General features: G+C 44.4%; 2 protein-coding genes across 2 annotated transcripts; both read right to left on the reverse strand.

Annotated features, from left to right (window-relative positions):
• Window positions 1–1,274: 1,274 nt before the first annotated feature.
• rab11al (RAB11a, member RAS oncogene family, like) lies at window positions 1,275–10,739 on the reverse strand. The gene is made up of 5 exons (XM_076043195.1): window positions 10,391–10,739; window positions 6,968–7,163; window positions 5,737–5,930; window positions 5,170–5,250; window positions 1,275–3,191 (listed from the first exon to the last, which is right to left on the reverse strand). The coding sequence occupies exons 1-5, from the start codon at window positions 10,428–10,430 to the stop codon at window positions 3,052–3,054; spliced, it is 651 nt and encodes a 216-aa protein (XP_075899310.1). The 5' UTR covers window positions 10,431–10,739; the 3' UTR covers window positions 1,275–3,051.
• Window positions 10,740–12,422: 1,683 nt separating this feature from the next.
• Window positions 12,423–19,559, reverse strand: LOC142899556 (ras-related protein Rab-25-like). Its single transcript, XM_076043200.1, has 5 exons — window positions 19,241–19,559; window positions 15,591–15,786; window positions 13,629–13,822; window positions 13,240–13,320; window positions 12,423–13,074 (listed from the first exon to the last, which is right to left on the reverse strand). Exons 1-5 carry the CDS (start codon window positions 19,275–19,277, stop codon window positions 12,956–12,958), a joined length of 627 nt encoding a protein of 208 aa, XP_075899315.1. The 5' UTR covers window positions 19,278–19,559; the 3' UTR covers window positions 12,423–12,955.
• Between the last annotated feature and the right edge of the window lie 28 nt (window positions 19,560–19,587).

The following is a 19,587-nucleotide window of genomic DNA, read 5'->3' on the forward strand; positions in this document are numbered from 1 at the left end:
TGTATGGTCACTTAGACGGGAGAAGCGGCGCAGGTCCCGTGGCGACGCACCCGAGGCACTTGGGCCGTTTCTCCTCTGTAGATTTTCATAGTTGGAGTCTCTTTGGAAACAGGAGTTGACAAGAGTTTGCAGCCAGGCAAAGAGTCCCCATTTCAGTCCCCACATTGGGTTTTCTACACTTAGGTTACCTGTTTGAGTGGTTTAAAAAGAAAACAACAACAACAACAAAAAAAACAACAAAAAAAAAACAACAACAACAAGACTGTTTGCACCCTCCTGCGGATTTACTTCAAAGTTCTTAGTTTGTGTCGAGTTGACAGATCGAAAAGAAAAATGTGACGGGGGAAAAAAAAAAAAAAACGACGACAACAACAACACAACAAAACACTACAATGGCACATTTTCTGCTGCACGTGAAGGACAGGGACTGAAATGTTGCTCGCTGGTGAAACTCGCAAAACCTTTTTCCGATGAGGCCGATACAGCCTGACAGTTTGTCTTTGGTAGCGTTTCCAATTTTTCCAGCACAGTAGAGGTGTTTCATGCCGGTCTAATAGTGGTTGTAGTGCATTAGTTTTTGGGCCAGCATCAGCTGGCAGTAGTTTCTGGTTTCTCTGTGAACAGTGGAAGAGGGTTACCAGTGTGGCCCTCAGGTGGCTGACCGTCAAACTATGATGGATGGGAAAAAAAAAAAAAGAAGTTGTCTTTGAACTCTGTTACAGTATGCCGTGCCCTTACCGGGCATGCGATATTGCAGGTTTATTTGTTATAGCACAGGGTTTTTTTTTTTTGTGAATTTCATTTTTTGGGAGACATTTTTATGATTATTATTATGATTATTATGATTATATTATTATTATTGTATCGCGCCATGTTAGTTCTGGTTCTTTGTTATTTTTCCAAGATTCAAGATGTATTGTAAATGTTTCTAATAAAACAAAAATGAAATGATCTCCAACAGAATCTAATGGTTTTTTTCCTGCATGAGGTGGCATTTTTCTTTTTTATATAGCTAATCACATCTTTTGGAAAGCATCCACGTTTTTAGTTTTTTTTTTCTCCCTTGTGTTTGTTTGTCTTTAGTATCAGAAGGTTCATTTTAGGGCAAATATTTCATTTTACAAAATTACTTGCAGAAACTAATTAGGCGGTATTGCTTTGTCAATATTTTGCGATCGTCTGCACCGATGACGCACAGTGCCGAATGCTCCGGTCTGCCACTCGCAACCTTTTTGTGAAAGAGCACCCAAAAAGACGTCTCAACACAGGCGGGCTATAACAAAGGAGGTTTATTTATACACACGTAGTCCAAATATACAGAAGGAATAAATGTTAAAAAGCCCTAACCTACACCACCCAGTTTGATGGCCTGTGATGTCATCGCAGGTCAAAGACGATGTGGAGACACGCGAGCAGTATAAACAACATCTGTGTGCATAACCTTTGGATTTAATAAAAGCCCCCCCCCCCCAGCCTCACCCCGACCCCTCCAGCACGAGCACTGTTTCTCCTCTTCCTCATCTATTCATCTATTAGATATTAGCCACCCTCCAAACCCCCGGCTCCTCGGTACCCCCCCCACACCCCCTTCCACAGGAAACAAAAGGCAAGTGCGAGCTGAGGAGGCAGGACCCGGGGAGATCCCAGAAGACAGAGTCCTGTTCCAGTTACAGACGGGGGGGGGGGGCAGAGAGACAGGCAGGCGAAGGTGAGCAGGCAGCGGTGGATTTCACTTACAGTAAAACAAGCCATCTCGGGAAACAGCAGAGACCACAGGAGCAGGGCAGGGCTGAGTGGCCTCGCCGCCTCATCCCAGGAAACATTATCCAGCCATCTATCCCGGCCCCGGCGGCGCAGGGTTGCCCATGCATCCAGGCCAAGTACGCACAAGCAGCCGCGCCGCACCCGGAGGTGCGGGGCAGGGATGAACGCTCGTCGGCGGGGGCCGCTGTCCCACGGACATGTTAGGCGGTCGGGGGGGATTTGGTGCGGCCGCACAGCTATCCCATTTCATTTAAAGATAAGGCTGTGCAAAGCTTGCAGGGGCGTGACTCATGCAGAGGGGCCGAGTGTGTACAGAGCGGGGAAGCCGTCCATGCAAAGACCAAGAGGCAATCAAAAAGAAACGACGCGTCACTCTTTGGGAGGGGATATTACTGCTGAGTGGCACTGGTGGGACACAACTGCTCTCCAAGCAAGTCTGGCATGTGGATTTGGGGATAGATGGCTTGGTGCATCTTACATGTTTTTATATATATATGTATATATATATATATATATTTATATATATATATATATATACACACATATATATGTGTATATAATTATGTAACAGGTATGTAATTGTCAGAAGAGAAAAAGGCAAAAGCATTTAAAAGCAAGAGAGCTCCCTTTGCTGCAGAGCAATCAGTACCAGATCCAAACCCGACCGGAGGGGAAACTGCACCCCCCCCCCCCCGCCTCCCTTTGACCAAACGAGTGTTCAATAAATATTGTGAGGGACGTTATTTTGGAAATATTATACATTGCCGGAGAAATGAGAGCGGCGGCAGTGACTCAGGGGTTGCAGTTCAGTTCTTTGGATGTGGATTTTTATTGCTCAATATCCTGCCAGTTGGAGACCAGGGGAGAGCATTTACTGGCTTGTAAAACAGAGCCCTCGGAGGGGCGAAGAGGAGAAGGCAGAAATCGTGACGGGACACAAAAGGGACCTTATAACGTGTTCAATATTTCATGAGATTGTGAATCAGCTCTGATCATGTACCTCTGTCAGAGCTTAATGCACTGAGTACTGGGTGTCTCCCCCGTTTCCCGCTCCCTCTGATCCTACACCCCCCCCACCCCCACCCCAGATCATTTTAACTTCTTTACCCCACTACCTCTCCCTCCCTCCTGTGGTCCAAACCTTCAATTGTATTTTTTTTTTCTTACCCTGAAAATAGACAAATCAAGTGCTGTACAAGTGTCCTTGTGTGAAATTGCTAATTCTACCTGTCCCCTGTCTGTCTGTCTGTCTGTCTGCTGGACGTGAAGGGTGTCATCGGCGAGGCCTCAGTTGCTCTGGCAGCAGACCCCCTTACTGGCTGAGTTCTGGGTGGGCTCCACAGTGATGGGCACCACGTTGGAGGCCGGGGAGAAGTCCGAGTCGTTCCGCCCTGACATCTGCCTCTGTGACACGATGTTGTAGATGGCTGAGGTGGAGAGAAGGCGGGGAGGGGTGGGGGTGGACGGAGGTGCAGAGAATGAGTTACATGCAGACGCCTATAAATCCAGCCAACAGAGGGACATATTGTGATAAGGACAAACAGCATGACAAAAAAAAAAGAAAAAAAAAAACCCAACTGAACAGCGACTGTTCTACCCAGACTCCTGGCAGGCGTCGGGGATTCTTTCCATCCTAAACTGGCATGGTTGTGTCATGTGCCAGTACCCGGTCTCCTATCAGGCATTCCCCCAAAGCAACAAAACGCAATACATTTTTACATCCTGCGCGCTCGCGCTACATATTCGGCCCCCGAAGCCTCCCGATCAACCTCAGCGAGTGGTTTTCGTTTGCAGTTAATTTGTCATCATTTCTGCTCCTCATATACTTCATTAACTCTCCAAATGCTATCAACCTGGTTTAGACATCAGCGGGGCAGTCACTTGATCTTCTCTGCAGCACACACACCGTGGACAGATGTGGCGTAAACGCGTCCGCAACCGGAAGCCTCTTAACGGTCCTGAATAGGCTAAACTAAATCTGTCCATTTACTCACTGCTGTTTTGAGAAAACTGTGCCTCCAGCCTGTCACAGAACTCAAATAAGAACAAAGATCCTATAGCTCACGAGAGAATGCATGCTAAAACACAGCATACTGGGATTCAGCCCTGTGTGATGTCACAAAGGGGTACCGATACCTTATTGGAACCCTTTCCTGCTCGGCGATGCGACACAAAGTCAGGGGTTGGATCTGCCCACTGAGACCACCTGGCGGTCGCCAGGTTTTTGGCCAGTCTGACGCAGCAGCAGTTTTAGCAGGATGCTAATTCACAGTGTCGAGCTGGATAAAGAGCCGGCTTTTAATTAAAGGTTTTGTCTTTGCTGTCTCCTTTTTATTTTTAACTAATTCCACAGGACTGCTGCAAGAGGAAAAGTAAAGACCAAAAAAAAAATATATAAAAAAATTGGCTATGATGAGTCGGACCTTTCAGCCCGAAGTGTCAGGTGGCCACACTGAACCCCATCCCTCCAGACCCCTGCGCAGCGCCACTGCTAAGCCCGTCCACGGAATAATCCATCAGGATAACCCTCTTTAACCTCCGGTCTGTCTGCTGCCGATATCTACGCCTGACATACTCTGCGCTCCGCTGGGTTTTCAGCTCACTTCCTAGTGGCACGCTAACGCAACGCTAATTTCACTTCTTCTCCTTTAATGAGCCAATTAGGCACATTAGTTCAATGGGGCCTGCTGTTTGTAGCTTGTTGTTTTTTTTTTCCTCTCTCCCCAGGATTTACAAATTGCAGATATAGATGTGGTCTCGGGCTGAACGGTCCAAACGGATCGAGCCGAGCCCTCCGGAGAGGCCAACGTGCAGCAGGAGCGAGCGGTGCATACTTGCAAAGCCTCTGGAGCATTTCAAGTGCAGGCACCACCGCTGCTGGACGGTCCCTTTAAGCACTCCAGGGTTGGACTCACAGCAATTACTGTTTTTGTCTCCATGTTACCAAAACTCCTGCATAGCTTGTTGGCACGGCTATCGCACAACAGGGGGGTGTGGGGGGGAGAGACTGCTTATTTTGAGAGATGGGGCGCAGCATCAAGTGGGTTTGTGACCACAGATTAAAGAGCAGTCCTGATGTTTTCTAGGTATATAACACCTTGAGGGCATTTTCCACTGGTGCTGTCTGACTCAGTGGCCTTTTAGTGGTCCAGTTACCCATTTTTGTTTTTTTTTGTTTTTTGTCGTTAATTTTTTTGCGCATTCCTGATCGGCCAAAACAACAGACATAAAGCGGATTGTGCTGCCATCTAGTGGTACCACGTGTAACTATTTTGCAGTTACACGTGGAACTTCAAAGTATGTGGAGGAGAACGTCTGGGTCAGATGGGTAGACAGTCTTTAGGGATCCATACAGTGGGATACACAGGCTGCAACAGTGGTGCAAGAACATGCAGACTCACTCACCTTTGAGGATGGTGTGGAAAGCCTGTTCCACATTAGATGAGTCTAATGCTGACGTCTCCAAGAAAGACAAGCCATGCAACTCTGGAACACACACACGACGACATCAACATGTTAATGCCCCAGGTAGCGCATTGTTGAGGAATACTGTTCATAAACTGCGTTTTCATTTGACAGCTGAACATCTCTAGCCAATCACCTCCAGGATCTTGACTACCTGCAGAATTCCACAATGACGTTGCAATAATTCACGACTGACTTGGACTCCTGCTGCCTTGTTCTAACTCACTTGGAATGTGTGTGTGTGTGTGTGTGTGTGGCAAGAGAAGGCATAAAAATAGGAATTTATCTTTAATACAGCATTGCTAATGTTGTCAGTGTGCGATTGTTTTTGTATCATTTCTTTTTGACTTGAACCACAACATTTTCTTTCACAACTTCTTGGGGCTGCATTAGAACTTGAAGACGGTGATTAACAGGGCGAAGTGCACAGGCCCTTGCAGGCCAGTCATCGCACAAGTTCAGGCAGCGCCACAAAACGCACAATGCGAACACTGTTGCAGTGCCTACCTGCAAACGCCCTGGCTTCATCCGTGGGCACTGCCCTCAGGTGGCGAAGATCGCTTTTGTTGCCCACCAGCATGATGACAATGTTGCTGTCTGCGTGGTCCTGCAGCTCTTTCAGCCAGCGCTCGGCATTTTCGTACGTCAAGTGTTTCGCGATGTCGTACACCAGGAGAGCGCCGACGGCTCCGCGGTAGTACCTGTTAGAGAAATTAATGAATTAATGAATGAATGAATTGTTAGAGAAACATCTTTGATTTTGAAAAAAATAATAGATAAATAAAATGAGGATTTCAACACTTTTTTGTGGATGTGTCACACTGACTCCTGACTAAACCTTCCGAGGCGTGGAATAACATATGGACAACTTCATTAAAACACAGACACACCAGAGAATTAAGGTTTTCAGAAAGTAACAGAATCGTGACATTTTGTGACAGAGACTATTTTTTTTTTAATTCTTTCTATTTCTGAAAGTCTCAGTTGTTTTAAAAATAATAAGGCCCATACTAAAATATGAATAATTAATATTTTAATAACTTGATGGATGGAGACTCTTGGTTATGAGTCCAAACACGCTTGAGAGCAGGAACAAGAGTTTTGACAAATAGAAAAATGAGGTACAAAGCAGATGTAAGAAAGACTGCAAAGCTCCTGTGGTTAGTTTGTTTGAACATTGTTGTAGCATAAATGTTTTAAAGGCGCTATATTACAGCTTTTTATGGGTCGTCGTTTCCCACCTATGGACGGCAGTGGCGCAGCCTCGCATGATTAATTCTCCAAAACAGAATGTTTAGTCCATTGTTTACAGCCTCCTGAGACTACAACAAAAAACCAGATGCCTTGTTTGCATATCTTTCTTCTTCTTCTTCTTCTTCTTCTTCTTCTACCACTTCATCCGTGTTTGCATATCCACACATTCAAAAAAAAAAAAAAAAAAGGGGAGATAGAATAACATCACAAATGTCTGCAAAGTGAAGCAAGCGAAAGAAAAGAAGCCTTTTGTCATTTTTGGGGAGTTCACCAACACGCCAGAGACGGAGATCTTTGGAAAAGAATGGCTATTTATTTATGATGGGACCTCCTAAGATTACAACTGAACTGAAGCGCCTTCAGACTTTAGTGTGGAAAAACACATCATGTGACACACTGTCATCGTGCCCCTAAAATTCTTTGCGTGCTCCTAAATCCTTGGAGTCGCACTCCAAGCCTGGAATGACACAAGTGCTTCACTCACGCAGAAGTGATGGCCCGGTACCGCTCCTGGCCAGCCGTGTCCCAGATCTGAGCCTTCACCGTCTTGCCCTCTACCTGGATACTGCGTGTGGCAAACTCCACCCCAATGGTGCTCTTGCTCTCCAGGTTGAACTCGTTCCGGGTGAAGCGGGACAGCAGGTTACTCTTCCCCACACCTGAATCACCAATCAGCACCACTAGAGAGGGAGGAGCAAGAGGAATGAGCACGGTGAGACGGTGCACTCTAGCTACAAACAAATTAGTGAAGAAGGAAAAAAAAAAGAAAAAGAAAAAGTCGTTATTGGAACATTCTATTATTATCTCTGATTATTTTGCCCATCATGAGCCTTGAGTGGAGCAGTTTGTTTAACCGGAACATGATGATGGTTGCAGCGGAACATTTGTTCATTGGTATTAAACATTCTGCCTCAACCATTGATGTAAATGTGCGGCTGCCAGCTGTGGTGGTGCAGAAACTCAGGAGACTCCCGCTGGTCAAAGAAAACATTAGAACCATCGGCTCTTTTACAGAAACACACACAGGCTGCGTGGAATAATTTGAGATAGAATGGGCACTTGAGGCTGCTGTCTCCCAGTGAATGCTCTTTAGAGGCGGCATTAGGGACAAGAAAGAGGAAAATTAGGTCAATGTGTGTTTTCCTGTACACTAAAAGTTGGACAAAGAAAAGATGTCGCGCACGCAATCGAAAATAGGAAAGCAAAAATAACAAACACACTGATGAAAAAAGCACTTTGCATGTCTTATCTAAATATAAAGACAACACACTGACACACACTTGCTTCCGAGACAAAATTAGCACTTCACAGCTAAAATGCACGTCTTTAAAAAAAACTAAAAAAAACCAGCAATGTTTAAGTGTCTCCTCCTCCTCCTCCTCCTCCTCCTCCTCCGCAGTAATCCTCTGTTTGAATGTGCTTATACATGACTTATTCAGACGTCTACCAGGAGGCCACTTCCACAGTTATGAAGTGAGTCACTCTGTCAAAGGGAACCAACCGCACCAGCACACCACCACCACCCTGCTGTTGGGAAACAGGAACCTGTTGTGGAACGTGAAGATTGCATTAACAAACGGACCACGGAGTGTCTGTACATGGTCTTAAGCAACAGTTGTCAGTGTTCGGCGAGGCTACGTGGGCACAGGAGCACACCTGGTTGATTCAAGAGGAAGAGTCGTCGAGAAAAAAGACCGTCGAACCTTGAAACGTGGGAGACGTCTGGCATCGGTGCCATCCCATAATGTGGCTCTCCCTCAAGACAAAAACGTCCTGTCGTCGTCATTCCACACAACACAAAAGGTCGTGGGTGGAGGAAAAAAAAAATAATTATGCAACCCATTCCTGGTCTTGTGCCTTCAGATAGGTATTATAATAACAGCGTCACACGCCCATGCACTAACCCTCTGCTGTCTTTGAATACCTCAGCAGAAACCAGGCTGATACACCCTTGAACAACTGTAGCTCTCTCGAAACAATACAGACTTGCCCCCCCCCCTCCCACTTAATACTAAAATAAAATTAAAAAATTGCACCCAGTGGCGTGTGCAGCAGAAGGCTAGCATGAACAATTGATTCATTGCTCGACAGTGAGACTGTGTCATTGAGTCACGTCGGACCAGAAATGACATCCGATTGTGTGATTTTAGGGATTTTATTTTGACCAAAGCAGATAGTGGCTGCTGGGAAAACAAAGAAAACCCTTTACTTTTGCGATCGCCATCGGTTGAATGAACTTGTGTTGTGGCATAACAACATCTCCTTTCATTAAATTTTGATAAGTTGTTTAGCTTAAATAGATAACTGAGAGTCATTTGCAAAATGTATGATGGCAATAACTGACAATTCTCACGTCGTAGATATTTTTCGTTTGTTACGAGATGCTTTAGACCTGGGCAGTAATTAAGCAGAAGTTCTTTGAATACATCAACAGAACTTTGAAAAGGCCTAGAATGAAAGCCTAAATTTGGCAGAAGTGGCAAGGTTTTGCGTTAGCTGTGAAAAAAAAAAGCTGAGTTCCTTTCGGTATCTGTCTCCACTACTGTTGGACCTACAAAGCAGCAACGCTAGGGTCAATACTGGTCCAGCATTTCCGCGGTCGTCTCAGTTGAAAGACCAAAAATGTCTGAAAAACTGCGCTGAGGTCACCGCTTTTCTGTTGGACAAGTGAGCTAGACAACTGTTAACTAATTCCAGCATGTAACAAACAGTTTGTGAAAAATATTCTTTAGGATTCTGTTCAGAGAAGTATGAAGCATTTCAAGGAAGGAAGTGTGACTTGAGGAGGACACTGGCAGCTGACGAGGCTCGGCACTGCTGACATCTCTCTCAGAAGGGAAAGGTCTGTGTGACTCACTGGGAGCTCACGAAACCTGACTCATGTTGTCCAACAGCAAAGGACAAAAAGCAGGCTGGAGCGACAAAAAAGACGGGACCAGAAAAATGTTGATAGCTTTATAGTGACTGGCGCCCAGTGTCTTATCGGCGTCTCTCTGCGCGACAACTGATAACTTTGACATTGGGCCACTTGAGATTACGGTTTAATCCAAGAGTGGGCCAATCTCATCTCCTCTATGTGCTGAGAACGGGCTGCTCACTCCGTGCAGGTCTTTCCAGTTTGACAACACATGCTTGTTCAGTGTTCTATATTTGAACAGACCATGAATACGCTGCTGTGCCCTTGCTCATGGAGACTGAGTACAACTGAGGAAAGCGAGGACTGGATGTGACAGCCATAAACAATCACCTTCTGACACGTGACCAAGAGATGAAAGAGCACCTATGCAAGCTCAAATGTCCCCGTTTATTCATAGCTGGCCACTCTAGCGACTTACTGAGAAGTTTTCAAAAAGAAAAAAAAACAAAACAAAGAAAACAACAACAACAACAACAACAAAGGATCCGTGGCTGCACTCCAGTGACGGTGTTTGCTACATCGTCCCCAGAAAACAAAACAAAACAATGAAGCTCTCCACTAATGACCACAACCTCTCCCCTAGAAATTGATTCTCAACGCCAAAACCGCATCTTTGACATTATTGCATCATCATCGTAATCATCATCATCATCATCATCATCATCGGAAACGATTCTCCCGCAGAGCAGATGCACTCAAACAACGACCAGACCACAGGGGCGGTGGGGGAGTCCTGAGGAAACAGGTTGCTAGCAAGGTGCGACAATGACCATGTGTCGTAAAATTTCAACACCAAGCGACCCCAAGCCAGCGTCAACGTCCACAGCAGGTGCCTCTTGTCTCAAGCTAGGTCCCCCGAGGAGGAATGTCCACCTACATGTCGGCATCAGGTGACACTTGTTCACACAGGTGGTTCGCACTCGCGGGGGGTTGGGAGAGTAGGAGAGCGGCGAACAAAAAAAAGAAAAATACGTCTCTTTGTTCACTTACCTTTAAAAAGGTAGTCATACTCGTCTTCTCTGTGCGTCATTGCTTCTCCTGTTTAACTTTGACCTTTTTTTTTTTGGTTGTTGTTGTTGACGTATTTGCTCCAAAGTCGAGCAAACTTCTAGCGGAACCTTGTTCGCACACTTCGAGAGACGACACCGCGCCGTTCCTAATTAGTCGCCGGACCAAAAGACGGCGATGTTTCTTGGGTGTTTTTCCCTCTCCCACAACGACGTGAAAACTGAAAACACAGAATGAGCTGTAAGAATTCCGTGAAAGGCTTACAAGCGGCAGTAGCTGAAAAAGTTTCGCCTCCTCTTCCTCAGCCTCTGTCACTTGCCATCGCCAGCCCAGGGCTGCGACGTCACGTCAGAGCTCAAGTCCCGCCCCCGCCTCGCTTCCACTGGTTGATCGCTGATCGGTTGCGCTCACGAGCGCTGACGCGATTGGCGAGCCGCGCTGTCGTTTGTGATTCGACAGTCGGTCGTTTCATCGTGACGTAGCTCCACGCCGCTCCCCTGCCCCCTCACCCCGGCCCTCAACAGGTACTTCCAGGCAAAAAGCAGGCGAACAGTGACGTCACCAAAGTGGCAGAGTAGGACGTGTCATTATTAGTCAGGATTAGCAGGTGCTGTGTTAGCATTGTTAGCTTAGTGCTCATTTATGAACCTAGGAGAAATCCATAGATGTTGAATTGAAACAGTTTTCCCTTGAATGAATAAGCCTTTGCAAATGTTTTAGGTATCTGTTGCTACAGTTGATTACATCATTTTTAATATATTAAGTTAGCAAATGTCAGGAAGTTTGTCTTTTTGTCGTACATACATTAAAATATCAGTAGCATCTTTGAACCATAAAGAGCAAAATTGTGAATATAGTATTTCAACAGATTAGTGTTTACATAAAAAATACAAAAGATAGAAAAGAAAGAAAAACTAAAAGACTGCGTTCAGTACATGTGTAATACGCCATACATGTTTGCATATGTGCCTATTCTTTCACCTTATCAAAATGTACAGCATTTATCTAAAAGGAAAGATGACATTTTTGAGGACATTGCTTTGGGAAACAAAAATGTATATGTAAAGGCCACTCATCATAAACTGGTTAACATGGCTTCATATTGACTTGATGTGGAAGAGTGAAACATCTTTAGGGGTCGAGGGGTCCCAGGACTGTTTGACTGGTGTTTGTCTACCCCTAATGCAATGGCCTTGTCATTGATTTCGGACCTATATTTAAAGCTTTATTGTATTTCAAAATTGACCACTTGGGAGAATGAGAAAATGTAGAATCTAAAGTCATTCACTGTGCTGGATCGAGCACATTAATAAATATAAAAACCCATGCAGGTTTTACACTCTACTTTGTCAAACTAAACCGTGTAATGGAGTTGACACGAGCACTCCACTGATGTTGGTTAATAGTCGTTACTCTATCAACTTCTATTTTTACTTGATGTTTTTAGTGCAGCACCAGTTACTTTGCACAAAGCAGACAGCTGGCCTCACTGTTATTAGATTTGGAGCAGGAAGGAAAAACAGTTGTATCATATCTCCACAGCGCTCCATCAGAAGGCCTATCGCACTCACTCAACATGCACATACATCACACTTTCCCCTCGATTAGCAAGACAACAAGTTACTGAGCAAGTGGCAGATGTCAGACAGGGGAAAAAATAGAGGTCAGTAATTGCGGTCCACCTCCAAAATGGTCTGTTATAGTGGCGCTGTGCATCTAAAAATAACTCAACACAAATGTTCTTTTTGTATAAATAATTGTAGAGGTCATTCAGTCTGTGATCCCGTTAGGGTGGAAAACCTGAGATGGCAAAGTGTTTTGAAAATGCAAGGAGAATTACAACAGCAGCTCATTGCAACGGCGAGCGAGAATCAACAATGCCAGGGGTCCTGACCAAGAAGCTGACTGCCAGTTTTTGGAACGACTAATTTTCCGGTTATGCTGTCGTATTTATGTTGGTTTTTTTTTTCGTTATGTGTTTTAAAGGATGAACATAATATTTAACCAGGCAATGTTACTTGACAAATTCTTTATTTCCTACAGGAATGGAATCACACTCGTCTCACTCCATTGGCTGGAGCGCATGCACACACAAACACACACACTCGACATTGACAGTGACACCCACAGATCGTACAATAAAATATTTATTACCAGCCATACTAAAGATGTTCATAAAACATAAAGCTGTCATTTACATTCAAAGTACTGTATATCCTGTGTGTACATCGGTCCAAATCTCTTTGTGTGTGGTTTATATATACACCACGGAATTGCAAACATTGTTAAATATGCTCCCACGTCAGTGGGGACCATTAAAAAAATTGATGCTGGTCTCCAGCTACATTCTTTTTTTAACTCATCGTACTGCCACGTAGCCTGTACACATCTGTAAATCAGTCATTACATTATAGCATCACCATGCGGACCACTGGAAGTGATAACACCCAGTGGCTGGACGGCCTCAAATACCATCCAGGTAAAGCTGGAGAAGGCCCAGCAGCCCCTCCTGGAGTTTTAAAACTGATTGTCTTGTGATCATTGTGATCAGATGTTCCTGCAGCAGGGCTTGCTCTCCTCTGTGGCCTCTGCTCTGGCACTGTTTATGGACACGGCGCTGATGGGAGTCCGGACCACTTCCTTGTTGCTCACCTTTCTGTGAATCTCTGAGGCAAAGAACATGGTGCGGAACAAATACAAGGGATTAGATGGAGCTGAAAAACTCAAGATAATTCAAAGAAAAATACAATAAAAAAACAAACTCCAGAGGAATTTGCTACTTCTTGTGTTCCTACAGATCTGAAAGCTGTGTCTAGGATAAAATGAATTACCTGCCAAGACGCTGCTGAATGCAGCCTCCACATTAATGGACTCCAAAGCTGAGGTCTCCACAAACAAAAGTTGGTGTTTTTCTAGACAGCAAGGACATTATGTCAATACCCTGTTCTAGAAAATTCACCCGGTCAGTGTATTCAAACAGTTCTAGAAAACACACATTATTTTTATGGAGGCTGTAAACCCAGGGCTAAATAAGCTTAAAATGTGGGAGTGTGTTCCCGATGAGACCCATGATGTTGTATTATGTCTACATGTATGTCTTTTAAAAGGACTCCATGGCTTGTGACTTGTCGGTTAAGATGATAAACACAAAAACCCTGGTAATAACTAACTTATTAACTTCTCAAAGTGTCACTCATTCAATTTTTATTTTTTTTTTAACCTGCAAAGCTTCGAGCCTCCTCAGTGGGCACAGATCTCTCTGACTTCAGATCCGTCTTGTTGCCCACCAGCATGACCACAATGTTCTTCTCGGCATGTTCGTACAGCTCCTTCAGCCAGCGCTCCACGCTCTCATACGTGAGGTGTTTTGTGATGTCATAGACCAGCAAGGCTCCCACGGCGCCCCTGTAATACCTGGTGGGAGGAGATTTACTTTACATTGCTATTGTGCAAATGTGTGTGTGTGTGTGTGTGTGTGCACATAACAGCATGAGAGAAGAAAAATATAGAATTTTTGATACATTTGCCTTTAATTATCAATTATGGTGGATTTTTATAACACTTTCGTTATGAGTCATGAGTGTTTGATTCCTAATAATTAGATTTTCCCTAAATGTTTACCTCTAACAAATCCATAAGGAAACTTTCTCTAAAAAATATATACATATATATCTCAACTATGTTCAGCAGCTCAGCTTACATGCAGTCTTTTGCTGGGCAATTAGCATAGTGATAAAAAAAAAGGATTTGGGTGGAAGTTGTGGATTGAAAACAACTAAAACGAGAATTCAAGCAGTTACTCCTGCTGTCAATTAAAAAAAAAAAAGAATAAATAAAGACAGGCAGATGCTCCTGTCATAAACCAATCAATATTTCTTCCGTAATTACATTTCTGCTACCCTCTCCCAGTAACATAATTAATTCCACTTTAATAGGTTTTAGCTGCTTGTTACAGCACAAATGAGAAATTCCATGGGAGTGAGAATTTGCATACTGGAATAAGTCGGCAAGTAATTACCTCAAAAGCCAGGCTGTCAGAGAAAAGGGCTAATCCAGCAGTGTGGCATATCCTCAGATTCTGCCACGGACAAAAAATACAACTGACATGGTCCTTTTGTTTCACGACCACTTTCCACACTGTTAATCCCTCTCATTTAATTAAAAAATAAGAATGAATCAGAAGCACCCTCAGAAAGAACAGAGGCCCACCGAGGACTGGCCGTTCAAACAAAGGTCCATGCACAAACCAATTGAATTTCAGCAGGCGTCGTCTTCCAGCAGGGAATTGACCGGAGACGGTAGCGCGCTCATTTCCAGATCAGGTGTAACGCAGGAAAAGGCCTCGCTTCTCTGCCTGTGTATCGGCTGATAACAGTGCTGTCGGAGATGCTGGCGCGCTGTTTGCATAACAAGAAGTGGGCAACGACCGTGTCCGGCCATGTGGATTATGAACACATAGCAGGAATCGCTCCTTAAAACTTACTAAAAAAATTGACGTTATTGATCAGATCTGTGCTTGTGCACGGATGTCCCAAAACCAGTGTGCCTGGTCATAAGGTCCAGCGTTTACTTCGTGTTGAGACACCTGTGGGCCGCCTTGACGAGTTACAACTTTCCTAACTGAAAACCACACCATCAAAAAAACACAATTGAACTTTAGCCTCTCCCTTTATCGGCAGGTGGTCTGTGACAGATGAGACTCCTTCAGAGAATTAGGATTGATTCAAGGCCTAATGTTTTGTCCTAAACATGGCAGTGGGAATCCCTTTAAAATCCAGTGTGACGGGGATTTTGAGTGGAGCTGCCTCACATGAACAATAACAAAACCCCCACATATCTCGCCCTTCATTTACTTCCTGCTTCCCACTAGAATTGATGCTTTGTTGGATCTTTTGCATGTTTGGGCGGGGACATGGGGGCAGATGTGACATCATAAAAGTCTTATTGTCACAACTGTGTGTTTTTGTTGTAGTTGTTGTTTCTGGGAATTTCCTTGACAAGATTGTAGACACACTAGTGTTGGAGTGCTTTGGAAAAGTGAACTTTTGCATAATACAGGGTGATTTGAAGGTATGACATTTGGCAGCGAGAACCTTTGAAGAACATTTAAGATGTGACCAAATATTATACATTTGTTCCTCACTGCAACTGGCAAAAATAAAGCAACAATTATGGCCCTTACGCAGATGTGATGGCCCGATACCGCTCAAGCCCGGCTGTGTCCCAGATCTGGGCCTTGATGATAAAGCCGTTGAGCTCCACCGTCCGAGTACTGAACTCCACGCCGATGGTGGTGCGACTGTCGTGGTTAAACTCATTCTTGGTGAAGCGGGACAGCAGGTTGCTCTTTCCAACCCCAGACTCTCCGATCAGAACCACTGTAAAGGGGAAGGGAAAAAAAAAAAAGTGATGGGGATAATTGATCCGCGATGTCGTTGCAAAACCAAAAACCCCGGTGTTTCCCTGGATGAAGCGGAATCATAGACCGTAATTGGAAAATCCTGCCATATCCACCTCATCCACCACAGCCCAATTTCATATTTGTTTTTAGTCTAGGTGTGTCTCTCCTGCATACGTGATGAATCCTCTGTCTTGGCTTGAGTCTGCGGCTGGTTACAAAACCGGGGAAGCATCAAAAACAGCACCACACCTTGAGCAAGCAGAATGCAGTGAATATGTTGCGTAAATCAGTATGGGGTACTCAGAGAAACAGGGATGCTCTATACTGGGAGGGCTGTGTGCAATCCCGCTACACTTTGGTGAGGTGTCAGTGTGTAAAAAATTCCATTCATAACGGGTAGATTTTTTTTTTTTTTTAATTCCATTCCAATGATCTTCTTTTAGCATTGCATGAGAAGCACACTATCACTTTTCTCAAGTAGTTTCACCTAAAAAAGCTATTGCTTGAAGGCCACTTGTAACCAAGGTCGCTCAGTATGTAAAAAAAATAAAGAAGAGGTGAGATTTGGTGTTTGTAATATGGTTGTATATACACTAAAGTGGCCTTTGGGGTTTTTTTTTTTTTTACAATAAATGCTTTTCATTTGGAGGTACCTGAGAAAAAGCTGAAAAGGGGAGAGTGGTAGTTGTCCAGACTGCACAGCATAGACTAAAACTAAGGCCGCAGGTCTGCGGCAGCACATGTGAACCCCTTTCCTGGCTGTTTTGTGTTCCTATTCGAAGCGATCTGCGGAGGTTGATCCCAGTTTTGAGTTATAGGAGGTTGGGCGGAACGAGAGGACTTTTTGGCCACTTCAACAGAATTTCTTGTTGGGGGGAAGAGCAAGCAGATGCCGACAGAGTGACCGGCGGGAACTGATTGCTGTGGATGTTTCATTTGACAAAATGATGGACTGACTATTGAAATTCTCATGACCTGATGCATTAACACACTACTCTGCACAGTGTGCTGGGGAGGTTGGTGAAATCCTGCACTAACCTTTCACACGGTCAGACAAACACGGTTAAGTGTAAATGTGTATAGCGTCACAATAACTGGTTGACTGATGTATAAGTTAATCCCAAACCTCTCTGAAGGACCGAGAAACCTACATAGGGGGGTGGGGGGGGGGGGGGGGGGGGGTCGAAAAACATCTCACAAGTGAACTTTTGTCTCCTGGAAATCTGAGCGTAAGGTGATTACAAATCAGGAGGAACAAGTTAAGCAGCCACTTCCTTTTATCTTGGTCTGAGGAGCCTACCTACTGGGCAAACAGGACTGGAAACTGCACAGTCCACCCCCCTCAGTGACTAATATTTGGGTTTCAGTTGTTGTCGACTGAGTCAGCCGGGAGAAAAAGGGTTTGGCTTGATTGGCACAGATAGAAAAGTATGACCACACTGTGAAAACACAAGCGCTGCACTCTTTACACAACAGGATGAGATGCACGCAGGTAGGCGCACCGAGCGAAACATTCTCACTTGGAGGTGTGCATGACGGACAAGCAAGATGTCAGAATTGAAATGCTAGCATTGCAACTGCCATGAAGAATTAAGGATCTGGCAAGTGTGATCTTTTAACTATGGCAGCTGTCCGACTATCATGGTTGCGAGATATCATTTGTTGTCTACCACTACATATTTCAACCTGAGAGGGCGCCATATCCCAGACTCATTTGTTGTGTACGTAAAGGTGCGGCACGAAAAGCCTTCGCCTGTCGTTCCCTTTCCAGGTTGTCAGGTCCTGAGGCATCAACTAGGCTATCAGCACGAAGCACCAGTCAAAATCTCAGCGAAGCCTAAAGGCATCTTTCTTTTGTTTCAATCAAGAGGGCAAAACTTTCTTCAATAGCTGTCCCACTACTGAGCTGGAACTATCCGACCGCAAAAATTCTCTTCAGCCACAGTTTGGAAGCTTTCAAGCACGTCACATGATCCTTAACAGAAACTGGAGTTTGCCCAGTAGTCTTAGAGGCAGATATTTTCAATGATTTAATCATCCGCAAACTCTTAATCATGAACGTCTGACAACTCAGTAACTTTCAGGGTCACTTTGTTCGGGAGACCACAGATTTAAAAATTTAACATGTTCTGTGAAGTCCAGCTCTCTCTCTCTCTCTCTCTCTCTCTCTCTCTCTCTGTACAGGACTGCTCACAGAAAGTCCTTGTTCAACAAAGAGTTTGTTTAACACAAAGTCTGTCAAGGAATGTTTTACAAGCTGCTCCATTTTTTGTTGCTTGTTTTAGGCAATTGCTCACTTTGCAGTCAGAGTTGGCATTGTGTGCTGCCAACCCCACCCCCCAAACCCCCCACCCTTCCATTTTCCACCACTCAGTAACTTCTTAGACAAACAGAACTCCTGGTTTCAGTGGCGTCTGCAGTGGAGGTCCTCAAATATGTCTGCCTTCCTGATTTGTTCACCCGTAACATCAAAGTCAAAAACCTATAGTGAAAATAAAGTTGTGTTTTTACTTTGCTGTGCATGCACGTGTTGCCGGCGCCAGACCTACACACGCTGCAGCTCATAGTTTCCTGTGAATAGTTTGGTGGAACGAAAACTTGCTTTCAAGCCAGTGTAGCACACAGAATGGTGTCTTTTTGTCACCCATTGTTTAGTTTTAAGGTTTCTACTTTCCAGCCCATTTATAGAATTGGGTAATTTAATAATACAATATGTCTTGGGATTAAACATAAGGGTAAGCATCATATTAGAAATGTGATGCTGAATAATTAAAATGACAATACATGTCACATGTATGACCACTGCTTAATTTGACAGAAAGCATCTGTCAAAAAAAACAAACAATCAAACTTAATCATAATTAACTTTTCTGTTAGTTTGTTTTTGCTAATTACACGGGCCCACATCCTGCTCAGCATTATTTAAGTGGGAGGAGTTAATGAACTGTGCCCTCTGTAAATGTTTTGGCTTCAATTCATCTGAGACTGTATTATGTTTATCTTTTAGAGAATAATAAAATAATGATATTATGGGTGTTACAAGTCCAGTACAAATACACTGCCAGCATATAAAGAATGGATGCTGTCTCAGATTGAAATAACAAAACAAAGTGCACCTTGAAAAAAAGGACGCTCTAATGATTTCACAAAACATTATTGTTAAGATTACATGCATTCACCTGGATGCAGCAATATCCTGCAGTACCCACCTTTAATTCAAACCCAGTAAAATAGCTGCATATCTAAATACATAAATATGAATATACAAACCTGGCTCCGCCATGTGTTTGGGCACTGTTGAGCTAATACCAAACAAGGAAGTGTGATTTGAAGGGTACACGAACGTGACCAAAAAACAAAACAAAACAAAAAAAACCTTTTAAAGTCTGATGGGCTGCAGTCGAAGGTCTGACAAGTGATGATGTACTCACCCTTAAAGACAAAGTTGTAGGCCTCCTCTGACCCCATGTTGTCTCCATTCACCGTTGGTGGACCCGCACTTCACTGCAGCGTCTCCAGCTCTGAGCTGCTGATTTCAGGATGTAAGCTGACACTGAGTCACAGCACGGCCAGCCCAGCCACAACAGTTCCTTGCGCTTCAGGAAGGAGAATGGCCGCAAGGATAAAAGTATTCGACACAACGCGAGTGCCACCCGCCAGCTTTCTGCCCCACTGAGCCCTGTCTCTCTTTCAGAGCACAGCTGGCCAGTTTGAGCAACTCATGCAGACTGTATCAAGGTTGTTCTGCTGCAGTGGGCGGGGCTTGTAGCAGGGAGTG

This window comes from Nelusetta ayraudi, unplaced genomic scaffold (assembly GCF_046127955.1).
Source record: "Nelusetta ayraudi isolate G7.1 ecotype Tasmania unplaced genomic scaffold, CSIRO-AGI_Nayr_v1 ptg000074l, whole genome shotgun sequence".
NCBI lineage: Eukaryota > Metazoa > Chordata > Actinopteri > Tetraodontiformes > Monacanthidae > Nelusetta > Nelusetta ayraudi.